Source organism: Fimicolochytrium jonesii (assembly GCF_025526975.1).
Source record: "Fimicolochytrium jonesii strain JEL569 chromosome Unknown EV422scaffold_13, whole genome shotgun sequence".
In the NCBI taxonomy this organism is placed as follows: Eukaryota; Fungi; Chytridiomycota; class Chytridiomycetes; order Spizellomycetales; family Powellomycetaceae; genus Fimicolochytrium; species Fimicolochytrium jonesii.
The window spans coordinates 96,257-112,394 of NW_026515680.1; the positions used below are offsets into that span (position 1 = coordinate 96,257).

The 16,138-nt window shown below is 54.9% G+C and overlaps 6 protein-coding genes across 6 annotated transcripts; 3 read left to right on the forward strand and 3 right to left on the reverse strand.

Moving 5' to 3' along the window:
* Positions 1 to 2,122: 2,122 nt before the first annotated feature.
* On the forward strand, positions 2,123 to 2,987 carry EV422DRAFT_68613 (uncharacterized protein). The gene has a single exon (XM_053074303.1). It carries the CDS (start codon positions 2,255 to 2,257, stop codon positions 2,873 to 2,875), a length of 621 nt encoding a protein of 206 aa, XP_052925106.1. The 5' UTR covers positions 2,123 to 2,254; the 3' UTR covers positions 2,876 to 2,987.
* A 2,001-nt stretch (positions 2,988 to 4,988) lies between these two features.
* Positions 4,989 to 7,406, forward strand: EV422DRAFT_567815 (uncharacterized protein; the record flags this gene model as incomplete). The annotated part of the gene is made up of 1 exon (XM_053072580.1): positions 4,989 to 7,406. The coding sequence occupies one exon, from the start codon at positions 4,989 to 4,991 to the stop codon at positions 7,404 to 7,406; it is 2,418 nt and encodes an 805-aa protein (XP_052925107.1).
* Positions 7,407 to 8,475: 1,069 nt separating this feature from the next.
* Positions 8,476 to 10,457, reverse strand: EV422DRAFT_68639 (uncharacterized protein). The gene is made up of 10 exons (XM_053074304.1): positions 10,352 to 10,457; positions 10,230 to 10,278; positions 10,126 to 10,162; positions 9,960 to 10,053; positions 9,826 to 9,883; positions 9,684 to 9,745; positions 9,507 to 9,612; positions 9,140 to 9,390; positions 8,905 to 8,985; positions 8,476 to 8,694 (listed from the first exon to the last, which is right to left on the reverse strand). Coding segments are annotated over exons 1-10 (816 nt in total). The 5' UTR covers positions 10,354 to 10,457; the 3' UTR covers positions 8,476 to 8,618.
* Positions 10,421 to 11,638, reverse strand: EV422DRAFT_68649 (uncharacterized protein). The gene is made up of 4 exons (XM_053074305.1): positions 11,111 to 11,638; positions 10,867 to 10,995; positions 10,540 to 10,780; positions 10,421 to 10,461 (listed from the first exon to the last, which is right to left on the reverse strand). The coding sequence occupies exons 1-3, from the start codon at positions 11,498 to 11,500 to the stop codon at positions 10,640 to 10,642; spliced, it is 660 nt and encodes a 219-aa protein (XP_052925109.1). The 5' UTR covers positions 11,501 to 11,638; the 3' UTR covers positions 10,421 to 10,461; positions 10,540 to 10,639.
* Positions 11,639 to 12,740: 1,102 nt separating this feature from the next.
* Positions 12,741 to 15,081, forward strand: EV422DRAFT_69132 (pyridoxal phosphate-dependent transferase). The gene is made up of 3 exons (XM_053074310.1): positions 12,741 to 13,530; positions 13,616 to 14,144; positions 14,221 to 15,081. Exons 1-3 carry the CDS (start codon positions 12,932 to 12,934, stop codon positions 14,872 to 14,874), a joined length of 1,782 nt encoding a protein of 593 aa, XP_052925110.1. The 5' UTR covers positions 12,741 to 12,931; the 3' UTR covers positions 14,875 to 15,081.
* Positions 14,936 to 16,067, reverse strand: EV422DRAFT_69169 (orotate phosphoribosyltransferase). Its single transcript, XM_053074311.1, has one exon. It carries the CDS (start codon positions 15,797 to 15,799, stop codon positions 15,140 to 15,142), a length of 660 nt encoding a protein of 219 aa, XP_052925111.1. The 5' UTR covers positions 15,800 to 16,067; the 3' UTR covers positions 14,936 to 15,139.
* Between the last annotated feature and the right edge of the window lie 71 nt (positions 16,068 to 16,138).

Consider the following 16,138-nt stretch of genomic DNA (forward strand, 5'->3'; position numbering starts at 1 on the left):
TTGGTTGGTTGCGTGCTGCTGCTGCGAGCGCCTGTCTCCACTCTCAATTCAATTCGCAATAGGAGCGTGACGGGAGGGAGGGAGGGACACGTCATTGCGCATGACGTCACCTGCAAGCCCTTCCGACGCGTCCCCCTCCACATCCACACACTATCCAATGGAGGACCCCCTCGCCTCGCAGGCTCGCTCACCCACCCATCCGACCAACGTTCCTTACGCTTCTCTCCAAGCGCAGTGCTTCGACCCATATCCGCGGAGGCTCCTTGAGAAAGCAGAAAAAACCCAACATGGCCGTCTTTGGAGTAGTCCTTTGCCAAGGAAATACCGGACTGCATCTCGCAAGTGGGAGACACAACGTCACCCGTGAATGCATTCCCGAGGCCTCATTCATACAGTATATACTATACAGTGGTATGCTGTGCGTATGTGCGGCCCCATGACTTGCCTTGCGTAATGGCATTCACGCATCGCGGAATTCGTACTAACATGGACTGGACCTCGGCTCTCGGAATTCGGGTCTCAACGGAGTCGGATGTCAGTCGTCGGTCGTATGGAGGATTTGCTCCACACCGACATCATCGTTCTTTCCTTATTGGCCAGCACATCACGAGACTTCAAATTCATACATCAACACAACGATGCGATATGGGGGCACATCCAATGTCTCGTTTTCATGGCAGTGATGAGGGCTCTGATGAGTCTGATCCACGGAGAGAATCCATGTTGGTCGAGTCACCGTCGAGCCATCCTGCGTTGACCGAAGGTTGGCTCCCGAGAAGAACGGAGCCGATGGAAGGAAGGAACACAACGTGACTGACAGCCGGGGAGACCTCAGCCATGATTGCATGACGTAAGGTCTAAGCCACGTAGCCCTGGTTCCGAAATGAGGTCCCTGAGAGCCCGAGACGCTTTCAGACGATGGCCATCAAGATCTGTCAGTGACTTTCTGCATATTAGTAGAAGACACAGCATTGCCCACGAATGTGCCACTCACGCAGCGACGTACTCTTTTCAAGCGTCGAACAGCCCCCATCAGACCCCACGCCGAAGATTTCGGAACGTTGTGTGCGTCCAGTCAGCCACGCGACTCGGTCCTCCAGCCCCATGATGCTCTGGAAACCCGTCATGTCGGTCGGACCCCCTTGTGCTTGGACTTAAGTCCGAGGGGCTCAAACGGACGACGATTACATTTTCAATGGGAGAATCTCGCCGGTGGATTTTAGAAGTGGCGCGTCGTCGACGGCATTGGGTTCACACACATATTATAGCAGCATAGGAGGAAATAGCGTCGGCTCAGGAGATTGCGGCAACATAACCCGTTTACTGGGCCGTCACGAAGCTCCGGTGTCACCGAAAGGTTGCGAGCCATGTCTCAGGAGATTTGAAAATACCAGATTCGGGCGTTTCGATAGCTGAAAAAAATAGGAGCTATTGCTCGTTAGGAGGACCAATCGTCCTACGCGGAGTAGGAAGAAATGCCGCTGAAGTGAGAGATGCTTGGATATTAGGCAGGACTGCTGATAGCTACACTTGCCCTGGTTGATCCGGGAATTCAAAAGATCTCACAAACGACGCAAAATCCCACCGGCAGCGTACCATTCATGTCAAGTCAAACCCATATGAAGTGCACTCGAAATGACGCACTCCATCCCAGACGGCACGGCAGCACAAACGACGGAGCAGAAGTAAAACGCGAGGAGACGAGCGCGAGGTTATCCTCTCCCTCACGCACCCACTTTATCGGTATCCGTGCATACTGCAGACCTGAAAGTGAGGATTTCAGGCGAGGTGCTACCCGACCAATGGAAACACTTGCTTTGCCCAGACATCCCGCCCTCCTGGAGACGCCCCAACGGAAAGGTAATACTGAAGGTATCGATCCGGCAACTGACAAACTGATGGATACACATGCTTTGCCTAGACATTCAGCAAAAGAACGTCGAATGTATGAAATACATGGACGAATACAAGCCAACACGTCTGCGGTAGAAACCTAGCGCTTTACGTTTACCTAAGAATAACGCCGCCACGTGAGGTATGATAAGATGAGAGTCTCGAGATCTGCTTGCCTGGCTTGCCAGAGACCGGTAGGGCTTCTGGAGACTGCACAAAGGTGTCGTTCGAAGCTCTCCAAACGGATCCGAACATCAGTTGTCAGTAGTACCAGCGAGAAAGACTTCGACACCATTTCGAAGGTCTACCTGGCAGGCCGCAGGGACCTTTAAGACTGTCAAAAGCCCGTAAATATGCACTGATGGGGAGACATCGGACGAGAGATCATTCCCATGCCCAACTCCCCAACTGTGGCAAGGCGATCAGAATTTGGCGGGTCTCTGAAACCGGGCATGACAGAAAACGCACCATATTCTTACGCATCCAAAGCTCCGAAGCTCCGAACATCCTAGCAACATCAGGGATCTGCACCATGCCGCACACATACCCATACCCGGTGAAATGCCTACTCAGCTCTGAAAGCGATGTGAATAAGCACTCGAAAGTCATGTTCGAGTATTCCTACGAGAGACCGTTTTCAGGGCCTCCACCGTCTGGCTGTGGCCTGGGGAGTCGAAATTTCCGGAGATGCGTCAATCAGCACTTGAAAGGAATACAGACGCAAAGTTTGGTGTCCAAGGGCCAACTGCAAGAACACATGGAAATCAATCACCCCGACGCAAAGGACGAAAAGTATTCATTTGCGAAAGCGAGTTGGAGACGCATAGAATTGTTTTTCAGGTATTCCGCCGCGAGACCTGTCCCATGTCGTACTCCGAACTTTACACTCTTTGCCGCCTGCACTTGGTTCACACAAGGAGAAAGAAGATACAAGTACCCTACGGCCAACTGCAGGAGCAGCTATACAGACATACAAGTTTGATGTGACGAAGCACTCTCAAAGCCAATTATTCCGACAATCCCTGCAAGCTTGTTTGCGACAATAATGATTCCGACAGATTATTGGAATCACCGGAGAGCTTCGCCGCCCACCTTTTGAACTCCACCTCGACAGAAGCGTACCTGGAGAAAATGGCATCAAGCTTGCACTACAAGGATCCCGGGTGAGGATGGGTATGATTTCATCACGATGATGACACGGCCGCTATGGAATGGGACCAACCGAGCAAGAAGAATGTGCCGCGCCCGCTTATCCAGCTAGGGAGGCGTACGGGGTTGGCATGGTTGAGGAGGCGGTTTGGAGGGAGAGGAGGGGTGCGAATGGGGAGGTCAATGGACGATGCGGGTCTGGCGCTCGATATGGAATTGGAGGCGGGGAAGCAGGGATTTATGGCGTTTCTGTACAGGCATATTCAACCAGATTTGTGGGTCAATGCTATCGTACTCTTCACTTTATCCTCGGTGATTACTTATGGCATTCTTGACTCTTCGAATAAGCACATGGTCGCGGGTACTACCATACTTCGTCGTCGATGTTGTTTTGCATTGCGGTCACCATCCCCGCATATGCTCATACCACTAGCGGGTCCCAAATCTGTGCTTTGTTGGGCTCTCAGTATCTGGGATCAGACTTCGGCTCGTTGTCACTCCTCTCCCGTTCCTCATGACGGACCCCAGATATCGACAAAACTTCGACAGTGGCGTCAACAGTTTTAGCAGAACAGCTGTTTAAATGAGAGTCACGTGGGCGCGGGACTTGAATCTTCGGTCGCTTGCTGGGCTTTCTCAGTGCAGGTCGTCGGAGAAAGCACAGGCATCACGCAGCAGAAGCTAGCAGTAGGTAGGCAGCTAGACGCAGGAGGATCGCTAACCCCTTCAGCGAAGGACAGCGGCGTGCTATATTGGGAAAGGTCGTCTGTCCTGGTGCAGTCCCTTTCTTCCGACAAGTAGGCCCTTCGCATGCGGACAAAAAAATAAGCTCGTTTTTCGTGGACTGGCCTTTTTCCCACGCACTTTTTTCCACTCGACATCTTGGGCAGCGATTCGGATCACCTACCCTCGAAAGAACTTGCCTTGCTACAACCGGCACGAGTCAGTCGACGCACTCTAGTTGACACGGGGTTCTACTACGAAACATCGGCCGTCAGATCGGCCACATCCTGCCGATACGGTCCATTTTTGGTCCCGCTCGCCTATGGCATCACCGGGCTACCTGTTGTCTCTCGAGTAGTCTCTTCATTGATGCACGCTCAGTTCTCGCTCAAATCCGTCCCACATCTCACGCGCAGCGGCCAAATCCGTATCCTCCGTCGACCCACGCCACTCGACGCTAAGGGCGCCGGCAGGACGGGCATACTGTCGGCGGTCCTTCGCACCCCTTCATGAGCTTCGCGGCGCCTTACTACCGCTTGCTGCCTATAGCGACGTTCGACAGCGTCCGTAAAATTTTTTCCGCCAACTCTTGTTTTTCTTTGTGTCCTTCCATCCGTCGCAGATACCCTTACCTCACCCGCTCGGGTCGCGTCGCCATCATGGGCGAGCAATGTTTGCGATTGCGTGAAATGTGGTCGTCGGCGTACAACAACGCTGGGGTCGTTGAGCGGGAGCGGAGGCTGCTGCAGAAGGGAATCTTAGCATCCGGGAAATCTGCTGAGTGCGGGCGATCTCGGAGGACCCGGCCTCGCAGTGAGCAGTCCCCGACATGTTTGCAGCATCGACACTTTCATGACTTGCCGAGACCGAATGCCTTACCAGCCTCGGAAGCGCGAACGCTTAGATCGGAGGCGAAAGGGCGTCGTTCTGACTCGAAACCGATTCTTGTCGAGCATGCGGCAACCGTAACCGGCGCTAACTTGCCGGACGCTTGGACTGCTCTTGCGCTATATTTGAGACAAAAAAACCCGTCGGAGCGCCATGCCTGGAAGTTGTTTGGACGGATAGCCTCAGAGTTTCGCACAGCATCACAATCGACCGGAATGCAGGGTGATGGAAATTCGAGTCCGGCTGGGCGCTCTATGGAAGTAGCTGTACGGCAACGGCAATGGAATACCCTAGTGGGACTGATAGCCTTACTACGAGAGCATCCCAACCCGGCAATGGCGGCGCGGCGGATCTACAAGGTGCTTTTATTTATGCGTCGAGTGGAGTTTACACCGTATGAAGGATGTTTTCATATGTTGCTCGTATATGTCACCGGGCTGCGGAGGCCTATAGAAGACATATTCAGGGTCATGGAGAAACTGGGGCGAAAAGGGTTTGGGGAACCCTCACTGCCCACATGGGTCGCGATATACTACGCATTGTGGAAGGATACGCGACTGGGCGAGCTGGACAGACTCGTCTTGCACATGTTGGAGACGGGCGTATTCGCCGCGCATCCGGAAACGGCAGCAATTCTCTTTCAATACCATAAGAGGCGGAAAGATTTCAAGGGTGCGCTTCTGCTCTACGAGACGCTTTTGATGCATGGACACGATGAGCTTCTCTCGCCTTCGGCCTACTCTCAGCTTCTTATATGCGCATCACGTGCGCGTTCAGCAGACGGGGCAGTCCGCATATTTGCCGATATGCGACGGCGAGGCTTAACTCCGGATAGCCGGGATTTTGGCTCTCTGTTGAGTTCCGTACGGTCGGACCCAGAAAACCGGAGGAATTGTATAAAGGAACAGAAGCGACGGGGTTTGAAACCCACCATAGCGACGATTACGATCCTTTTGCAAGCGTCGTTGCGCGAGGCAGGGAGATTCGATCCTCTCGTCTACCAAGTCTTCAACCAGACATTTTATGTGCGCAGTCTCGAGGTGGATTTGAAACCGGACGTCATCTTCTTCAGCGTAGTCATCAACTATTTTGTTAAGCATCGACTTGTGGTTGAGGCTCGGCTGGTTTTCGAAGACATGGCACGGCACAATGTCAAACCGGACGCAGGCATTTACGGATCGCTCGCGCAGGGTTATCTAGCGGCCGGAGACACCGTAGCGGCCGAATACATCCTCCAACTCATGACATGTAACGATCTGACACCGAACCGATACCTGCTGACGAAGGTTATCAACGGATACCTTGCCCGCAACGACTTTAAATCCGCAACTCAGGTAGTGGAGCAGATGCGCAAGGTCAAATGGCATGGAGACGCGTTCGTAAAGGATCCATACCTCCTCGGGGCGTTCTTAGCGGCGTTTGCGCGGAACGGGGACCCCGACTCTGCCGTCAAGGCGTTTTACGACCTCAAGGACCTGGGACTCCAGCCGGACGTGGCCGCTTATACCCAGCTCATCTACTTGTGCAGACATGATTTTGCCCTCGTGCGCTCATTATGGGAGGAAATGGCACAGAGTGGCATCGATATCGACGTGCGGGTCTGTCAAAGCTATCTTTACGCTGTCGCACATGCTAATCAGCCGCAGGCGGCATCGTCATCATCATCCGCTACTATCTCCTCCCCAGTCCCGCCAAGGATGCCTGCCAACAGTGCCGCAACCCACATCCAAACACTCCTGGACGACATCGAAGCGCAGAACATCAAACTCGATATGCCTTTCCTCAGTCAGCTCATCTTCACGGCCGCCCACCTCGACGATCCCACTACATCCCTCCACATCGCTGAGACGCTCATCACCCGTCTGCGCGCCGCGGGATACAGATTCTCCACGTACGCGCACAATCAGATGCTCAATGCCGCTCTCGCTCTGCGGACCGTCCGCACAGCCAACGACGTTGCAGAGGTCTTCGATTATTGTGTCGCGCTGATGCGGGAGGACGCCGCGATGCCGAATCAACATAGTTACTTGATTGCCGTTAAAGCTTGTTGCGCGAGACAGTTGTGGACCGCCGCGATGGCTTACTACCGCCAGTTGGTTACGAATGGTCTCGTTTCACCGCCTTCTGTCCCCTCTGCATCATCGGCAACAGACAGCGTGACACATTCATCGGGCGCAACGCTGTCGGCATTCGCACCCTTGATGGCAGACTGCAGGAAGGCGGTCACACCACACGTGTGGCAGCACCACGTCGCTCTCCTCCAAGAACTTCGGAAAACGGCCGCGGCCACCGGAACTGCTAATTCAGAGGCCGAACGATGGGCAGACTTTGAACTCGCGATATATGATGCTGTGGAAGATATCGCGAGTTCCGACGCACCTGCCGTCGATGTTATACCAAGTCCTGCATCGATGACACCGTTATCACCGAGTCCCGCGCGCACTCCATCAATATCACCATCACTTCCACCTCGCACAACGATGCAGCTGGGCTTGACGCACCCACCACCCGTCGCGAACCCGTACCCGTCTCCGCCCACGGCGCCCGACACGATTTCCCCGGCGTCATCGCCGTTTACGCTTGACCGCCAGGCGGAGTTGGAGGAACGTGTACCGCCATCATCATCACCATCGTCGTCACCGGCGGTGTTGGAGGTAGCAAGGAGAGATGAGAAAGTTGGGGAAGCTTGTACGGACGCGGAGGGACATGTCAAGCAAGGTGGGGATGTTGAGGCGGTGCGGACTGGGCGGTGAGGATCGCTGCATGCTGTGCTGCGTATTGTCTGACCGTCTGGTTGGACTCGCAACAGTGCAATGTAGAGCAGCATTTCCCATGAGAGCGGTGCCCCAACCTACGTACGGACGTCGGCTGCGAATCAGGAATTGATGGTGAAAGGCCCGGAGGGCTCAATCGGAGCATCGGGCGCCACCTCCAACGCGCGTGGAACAGCAGTCGAACAGGGAATAAGGAAGCGATGTTGATGCAATGGCCCGGCGACGAGGCGCAGATATCTATTGCCGCTCGATCCTGAAAATGGGAAACATCCACATCAACCGCACCAGACGATGCCCGGGCCGCGTTGCGCGGAATCCAACACCACGCCCCGCCGTCTTTGCGACCGACATGTGTACGCAACGCGAATCGTATGTGCCTCGCCTTCCCAACGATCCCTCGCTGCGATACCAGCCAACCCCGCACGTCAACACAACACACCGCCTCCGTATATGTACAGCCGCCCCAGGAGGGTTGAGACCCACACCTGCTCCCGTCCTGTGCACTCCACTCCCACCCATCCTATCTTAGACCCTCGCAACCACACACTCAGGCTGATGCGTGTATACTGCATACCTACAGTTCTCCGTAATTTAATACATACATGCGCTGAAGAGAAGATCCATTCTAAGGCTTTTGCACATTGTCTGCCTTCTGCAAATGATGATTTGTGAACGAACCAATGTCTACCATCTACCACTGCACTGAACTCGCCAAGTCGCCCTACTATACAGCATGAAAGGGGGATCGAATCTATTCTCATGCAGATCCCACCCTCTTGCTTTTCCCCGACGGGCCAGCGCAGGCAGAGGGGCATAGTGCAGGGCGCATCAACCGAACTGGCGTTGAGAGGGACGTGGTCAAAAAGGTATATTCCGCTCCCCAACGACCTGGCTCGATCCGCCATCACTCCTCATCTGGCCCAAGTTCACCGGCATCCCCAAATCGGCCATAAATCACATCCGACAATAAAGCGATCAAATCATCGCATCCCCACCGCCCGACTCGAGCGCAACCTCGTCGTCCATCTCAACAGTCCCCCGCTCGGCTCTCGTCTCCATCGATTTCCCTTTGCTCAACGCCTGACTCGAGCGCACCCTCTTCGTCCATCTCAACAGTCCCCCGCTCGGCTCTCGTCTGCATCGATTTCCCTTCGCTCAACGCCTGACTCGAGCGCACCGTCGTCGTTCATCTCAACAGTCCCCCGCTCGGCTCTCGTCTCCATTGATTTCCCTTTTGTCACAGCCTGACTCGAGCGCTGCATCGTCGCTGGCCGGGACCGGGAGGTGAGCGCGGATTCGATGAGCCCGGCGGACATGGCGCGGTAGGAGGCGCCTGCTATCCACGCGAAATTCTGTGTGGGGGGTGGTCATGAGCTCGTGCACGGTTTTTAGAGGCACACAGATGAGAAAAACAAAAGGGTCGAGAAAACGAACGAGGGCGTGGACTTGGGGAGTGTAGCAACGTACCAGGTCATACCACATGAAACTCCACAGACCGTATTTGGAGCTGAGCCCCAGGATGCCGTCCAGGAGGGCGTTGAGGGAGAGGAGCAGCCATCTGTGATGTCGAATGTGATGGGGTGTTGCAAACAAAAAAAAAAACGAGGTCAAAGCGAAGGCAGCATGCGTATCCCCTCCGCTGCATCCAACCCCCATCCCCGGGCATGCAACCCAGTCGCCCAAACCCTCCCAAACCCGTACCAAAAACCTACCCAACAACAGTAGCCAACATCAAATTCCTGATCGTCGCCGTAACACCCCCCTTCCTCCTCCTTCTCCCTATCTTCCCAAAATCCGGATTGCTCCTCCCCGCTCCACCACCGACTGTCGAGATCCCCGGTGTCGACGCGACCATCTGGCGCCCTTTGTCGAGGGTTGAGGAGAGTCTGTGGCCGGAGTAGAGGATGCCCAGGGCGTGGATGACGAGGCAGGTGAACATCGAGTAGAGGTTGGTTGCGTTGAACTAGCGGGGGGAAAGCGGAGGGCGACCGACGGGGGGGATGAAATAAGACGAGGGGTGATTTTGGTGGGTTGATAGACAGGCGCGGATGGGGGGGAGCGGATGAGGAAGAGACGCACCTTGTAAAACACCTCAAGATCCTCCAACGTTTTAGCCGTAATCAGCCGCCCCGTGTACGTGCTCATGAGCGGCGGGAACCAGACCATGGATGCGATGACGAAGTACCTAATCCCAACATTCACATGTTTAGCTCGTCTACCCCAGTTGATCTCCGGTGATTTCTTACACCCCCGTACCTGTACGCCTTGGTTGCGAACGTGCGAAGCGGGGAGGTTTGCATTCCCGCGTCGGTTGTGATCTGCGGGGTGGTAGGGGTGGTGATGAGACCCGCATGAGAAGATCTCCGTGGTGCAAAGGGATCGACGGGGTGATTCCCACCTGCATCCATTTTAGTAACATTAGACTTAGCGCTTCGTAGCCGCATACGAAGCCGACGCTGCAGTATGAGAACGCAAAGTTAGCGTCAGATCCCTGTAAACTCTAATAGTAGAAATTCCGATGTGATCACTCACCATTGATAAACCAGGTACTGTCCCGTCCCGGACAGCGGCAGCTCGTAGCTGTGTGCGCGGACGGTTACGAATTGGATGTGGAATGCGACTACGCCTGGATTGCGTTGGATTATTGGGCGGTTCTAATACGTGGAGTGTGAATGAAGAGAAACAGGAGTGGACGTACATGCGGTCCATGAGAAGATCCCAGCGTAAATGCCCCACTGCCAAAAAAAAAGTAAGACGGCTGCCTCCAGTATCTACCAAAAAAAAAAAGCCAGACCGACCAACCTTCAAATTAAACGAAAACCCCTCCTTATACAACGTCAGTCCCATCGTCCTATGAACATCGCCAAAAGTCAAGACAAACCCCAGCATTCCCGCAAATCCTTCCCCCTTGTGGTGCCACGCACATACATAGCTTCGAAAAGAAGAAACGAGAGACTGATACCGAGCCGCGCACACATGTATATATCCATGCCGCGGGATTGCATGTAGGGTGTCATGTACTCCAGGGCGCCGTCTGGATCAATCAAGAGCATCGGTATGGTGTGCGAGTGGTTGATGTTGGATGACGAGCGTTTGAATGGGGAAACCTTACCGGAATCGACCTGATACGTCAAGACGTTGTTGAGCGCGAAGGAGGCGAAGGTTTGGTAGTCGAGCCCCGTCTCGGGGACCAGGGAGGCGCTTTCCTACGGTCATGGGGCATATTGAGATTCGCATAAATCGTGTCCTTTCGGCTCGGACTTTGAACTGCACTGATGACTGACCTCATATGTGAAGCCGTACCAGCTGCTGGCACGGGCGAAGACGGGGTCTGGGCAGCACTGTTTATGGACCTGTAACAGTCACAAGAAGTCCCAGTCAGACACCGTTGATTGATTATAAGGTCTTTTGCTTTGCGCAAAGCCCTACCCGAACTCACCGGCCCTAACTGCATGTACAGCGCAACTTGCGGGCGCGTGGAGGGAGCGGAGCAGGGCAGGATGCCTGGGGTGGCGAGTAGCTCGGCGATGCTGGTTCCATTGGGGCATGTTTGATGCCATCCGTTGGCCTGCTCACGGAGCCCAAGTTACGATGAGAGGTGAGACCCAGGCAATCGATCCATCCCTCCCTCTCGCACCAAGATCCACCTCCCCACACCCCCCAAAAAACATTAAGTCCCCTACCCATGCAACAGCCCCATACCGCCCACACCCCGCCGCCAACAAATCCCTCACATCAAAAAACCCAATGACTGGATCCATCCCCGTCGTCGGATCCAGCACGGGCACCACTGCCCCCGTTATCGGGTCGGGTAAATACGTCACATTGTAAGTTTTGATCCTGCATGGTCCCAATGGCGAGTCGGCCGGGTGGAAGATGGCGGTATTGAGGAAACTAGTTGCGTTGTAGGTGTGGGTGTGCAGCGGGAAGTCGATGTTTTGGACGGAGGGGACGTTGGTGGCGGGCTGGAAGGTTGTTGTGAGGATGGGGGTCACGGTTGCGCTTGTGGGTAGGGATAAGGTGAGGAGGAGGAGGAGGATTGTTGATGTTGAGAGTGGTATGAGGATTAGCATTTTGAAAGCGCCAAGAATCAAATGGGGTTAGTGTCTCGTTCTGCAGACACCAAATACTCGCAAATTGTGGAAATTTAACGGCAACCACATCATACGTCGCAGTGGACAATGTATTTCTCTGTGATTGCGCTCATTTCCTGTTTCCCGCTCGCGGCTCGGTCCGGCTCTCCGAGGTTTGCGCCGGATTCCAAGAATGAATGAGGTCCCGGCTCGTTGTACAGTACATAGCTTAAACTTGACTAGCACTACTACTCGGGACCCTTTGGAACTGGGTAGGCGTAGCTCGGTCCGGCGGCGTTGAATTCGAATTCTAATGCGGACAACCATCTTTGGAATTTTTACTCAATACTGAACCTTTTCTAAGTATCCGCCAATTGGGAAAGAACACGGACACAATAGTACCTTTCAACGGAGCTGCATATTGCGGAAGGAAGCAGGATAGGAAGGGCATCACGCCAAGTGAGTAAGCGTCCAGGGGCAGAGAGCACCCTGCCAGGATTCCAGGAAGTCCGCCAAGGGCTGAGTCGGGCTGAAATGCACGCCACACCTCACGCTGTCGAATATCGTCAATGCACGTGACCGGGCGCGAGTTCTTTTTCCATGGAGGAGGTGCGTGGATAGTAGCTGCGATAGAGAAGCCTGCCAGTCCTGGATGGGGCGCAAATATACGAGGGCGGAATGAAACACCAGGGTGCATAGGGTGCGCCGTGGAACCCCGGATAGTTCTCCCTCGGATCTCCCTCATGAAGGGGGACCGCGGGAGAGGAGAGAGCGAGTTCAACGCGTGGACGGACCGAGACTGGACTGACTGCCTGACTGACTGACAGGTTCCACGCGCCTGCCTCGCCCTCCCTCAAAGCCGTGTGGTTCCCGATCCACGTAAATTTTTGCTTACTTCCAACGCCCCTCTGAGAAATGCGTTGCCTTTGGCCGCAAGGAACAACCTCCCACGCCCACGCATCAACAGGCGCCCACCCGCCCAGCTCCCATGTTATATATTATAGATATATATCCGGCGACCCCTTGTACAGTTATCATGGATGTGTAAAGGTCAATAGATACCCCCCCCGTATCAGCGAACTATCTACATACGGAGCCGCTTCGCTTGACTCCGGCGCTTTTTTTTGTGGACTTCCTGTACAGTACAGCGTCCACACTACTGGGGTGCCCCTGAAACGCCTGCCCGTGGGAAAAAAGACAAGCCGGCCCGCTAACGCGCGACATTCCGCCCGTTCCCCGCTTGCAATTCAGCCCGTGTGCGGAGTTTCGAGTTCTCACGGACTGTACATACATCGGTCTTGTATCGTGTATAGCCTTGCATTCCCCGGCGTTGAGTAGCTTCATAAGCTGACCGGCGACAGAACGGCGACGGCACTCACAAAAGACCGCTCCCATACCATTCCGATACTTTCGCATAAAAACGGCACCAAAATGGGCAAAGGAAAGCGTGCCCATTTCGATTCGTCCCGGCCTCCCGTCTCGTCGGCGGACTTGCTGTCCAAGGTGGACAACTACAGCCACGACACGCTGTACTCCGTCCTCGATGACGCTTCTATCGAGGACCTGTTGCTCCACGAAGTAGCTGCCGCTCCGGCCGCCGACCCTGGAACACCCGTGTTCAACAGCAAAGGGCACAAAACTTCCGAAAAGAAGAACGTCGCCACGGCGGCTGTAGGCAAATTCGATGATATCTTTGCGCATGAGAAGAGTCCCTCGGATGCCCATGCCTCGGAGCACTTGCTCGAGGAGACGCCGTACGGTGTGCTCATGACGACGTACATGTCGTACTTCTTCTTGATTATTTTTGGCCACATCCGCGATTTCTTTGGGATGAGGTTTAGGAAGGAGGAGTATGCGCATTTGAGCACGCGCGATGGGTTTGCGGCCTTGAACTCTGGGTTTGACACGTTCTACCAGCGGAGGCTGTACAGGAGGATTAGGGATGTGTTCAACCGTCCCATCACAAATGTCCCCGGTAGGACGGTGACGCTTCTAGAGCGTACGAGCGATGACTTTAACAAAACCTTCAAGTATGTATATGCATTTGAGGACTGAGAAGCACTGTTTTGTCGTAGAGATCACGTTGGCTAATCCCACGTCCACCCTTTTTCCCAGGCTCACCGGCAACACCAACGAAGTACTGAACCTGTCCTCCTACAACTACCTCGGTTTCGCACAAGCCGAAGGCCCCTGCGCCGACGAAGTCGAAACCACCATCCGCAAATACGGCGTCGGCGCCTCCTCTAGCCGCAACGAAGCCGGCACTTCCGACCTCCACATCGAGACCGAAGCCCTCGTCGCACGCTTCGTCGGCCACGAAGCCGCCATGCTCGTATCCATGGGTTTCGCGACCAACTCCACCACTATCCCCGCGCTGGTCTCCAAGGGCTGCCTGATCATCAGTGACGAGCTGAACCATGCGAGTTTGATCTACGGGTGCAGGATCTCGGGTGCGCCGATCAAGACGTTTAAGCATAATGACCCGCAGGATTTGGAGAAGGTGTTGAGGCAGGCTATTGCACAGGGTCAGCCGCGGACGCATAGGCCGTGGAAGAAGATTTTGGTTATTGTTGAGGGGTTGTACTCGATGGAGGGCAGTATCTGCAACTTGCCTGGGATTGTGGCTCTCAAGAAGAAGTATAAGGTGTGTATCATTCGGCAGCCATTAGAGCGTGCAATGGAACACGAGTAATAACCAACTCCTTGTCTCCTCCCCCCAGTTCTACCTCTACGTCGACGAGGCCCACTCCATCGGCGCCCTCGGCCCCAACGGCCGCGGCGTCTGCGACTACTTCGGCATCGACCCCCTCGACATCGACATTCTCATGGGCACCTTCACCAAATCCTTCGGCGCAGCCGGCGGTTACATCTGCTCCTCCCGCGCCATAATCGACATTATCCGCCTCCACTCCTTCTCCTCCGTCTACGCCGAATCCATCACCCCGCCCATCCTCCAACAGATCCACACATCCATGCGTATCATCGCGGGGGACGCGCATGCACCCGAGGGACGGCGTCGTGTGGCCCAGTTGGCAAGGAACGCCCGTTTCTTTTCCGCCCAGTTGCGTAAAATGGGATTCATCGTCTACGGTGACGCCGACTCGCCCGTCGTGCCGCTGTTGCTCTTCCACCCGGCCAAGATCCCGGCCTTCTCTCGCGCGATGCTCGAGAGGGGCATTGCGGTGGTGGTGGTGGGTTACCCCGCGACGCCGATTATCACATCGCGGGTGAGGTTTTGTCTGTCGGCGGCGCATACGATTGAGGACTTGGTGTATGCGTTGAAGATGATTAGTGAGGTGGGGGATGAGATGGTGTTGAAGGTTAGCCGGGTTAATCAGGGGCAGCAGCCGCATCGGTTGTTGCTGGAGGAGTAAAAAGGTGGGGTTGAGAGTTGGATGGGGTTGCGGAAGTGGTTTTGTATAAGCTTTGACTTGGTCCCTCTTTTTGTATTGCATACCATCAAGCACAAATATTACTGTTAATCTCGCAACCAACTTGCAAACATCGACGGCTTGAGTATGATCCAGTGTTTTGCCAATCCCAATAAATACATCGCTTTCGCACAGCAAAAGGTCCATCGTCCCTCGTGCCGCCCGAGCAGACCCATAGACATCCCTCTGCTTTCCCTCCCACCCGAAATCAAGCAGAAATCCCCCACTGCTGCCTATACCTCTTAATACTCTCCACATGCGCCTCATACCCCCCCACCTCCTCCAAATACTCCACCACATGATCCAGCGTCACAATCGCCACCACCGGAACCCCATACTCCCTCTCAACCTGCTGAATGGCACTCAACTCGGTCCCATTCCCCTTCTCCCTCCGATCCAACGCAATCAACACCCCGCTCAACACCGCCTGCTCGGACTGCAGGATAGCGAAGGATTCCCGGATCGCAGTCCCGGCCGTGATCACGTCGTCGATGATGACCACCCGTGCGTTTTTCAGCGGCGACCCGACGATGACCCCCCCTTCGCCGTGATCCTTCTTCTCCTTCCGATTAAACGCATACGGCACATCCGTGCCCTGGCCCTTGTACATCGCGATCGCCGCGGCGGCCACTAGCGGGATCCCCTTGTACGCCGGGCCGAACAGGATGGTGTAGTTCAGCAGGGAGGCGTTGTCGGCGAGGGCGGCTGCGTAGAATTCGCCGATTTGGGCGAGGGCAGCGCCGGTGTTGAAGAGGCCGGCGTTGAAGAAGTAGGGGGATGTGCGGCCGGATTTGAGGGTGAAGGAGCCGAAGGTGAGGACTTTGTGGTGGATTGCGAAGGCGAGGAAGGATTTTTGGTAGGGTTTCATTTTTGAATAGAAGGGTGGGGTGAAATGAGGCGAGAGGGTGGGAGTGGGAGTAAGGGTGCTGGGAGCGACGGAGTTGACTGGACTGCACTGAGTGTATGTGCTGTGTGTGCTGTGTGTGCTGCGACCAGTGGTTTGCAGTGGGATGCTGCCGGGCGGGAGGTTCGCAAAAGAGAAGCTGGGGAAGACGCAGGGTCTCAGCAGAATTTGAATGCTTGTCCGACATCCCAGAACCACACGGTGATTTCCGCTGGATTTCCGGGCTCATACATAGATAGCACTGCACCAACACACCGCCATAGACCCATAACATAGCCCTCATATTGCGCAATAGAGGCTGCA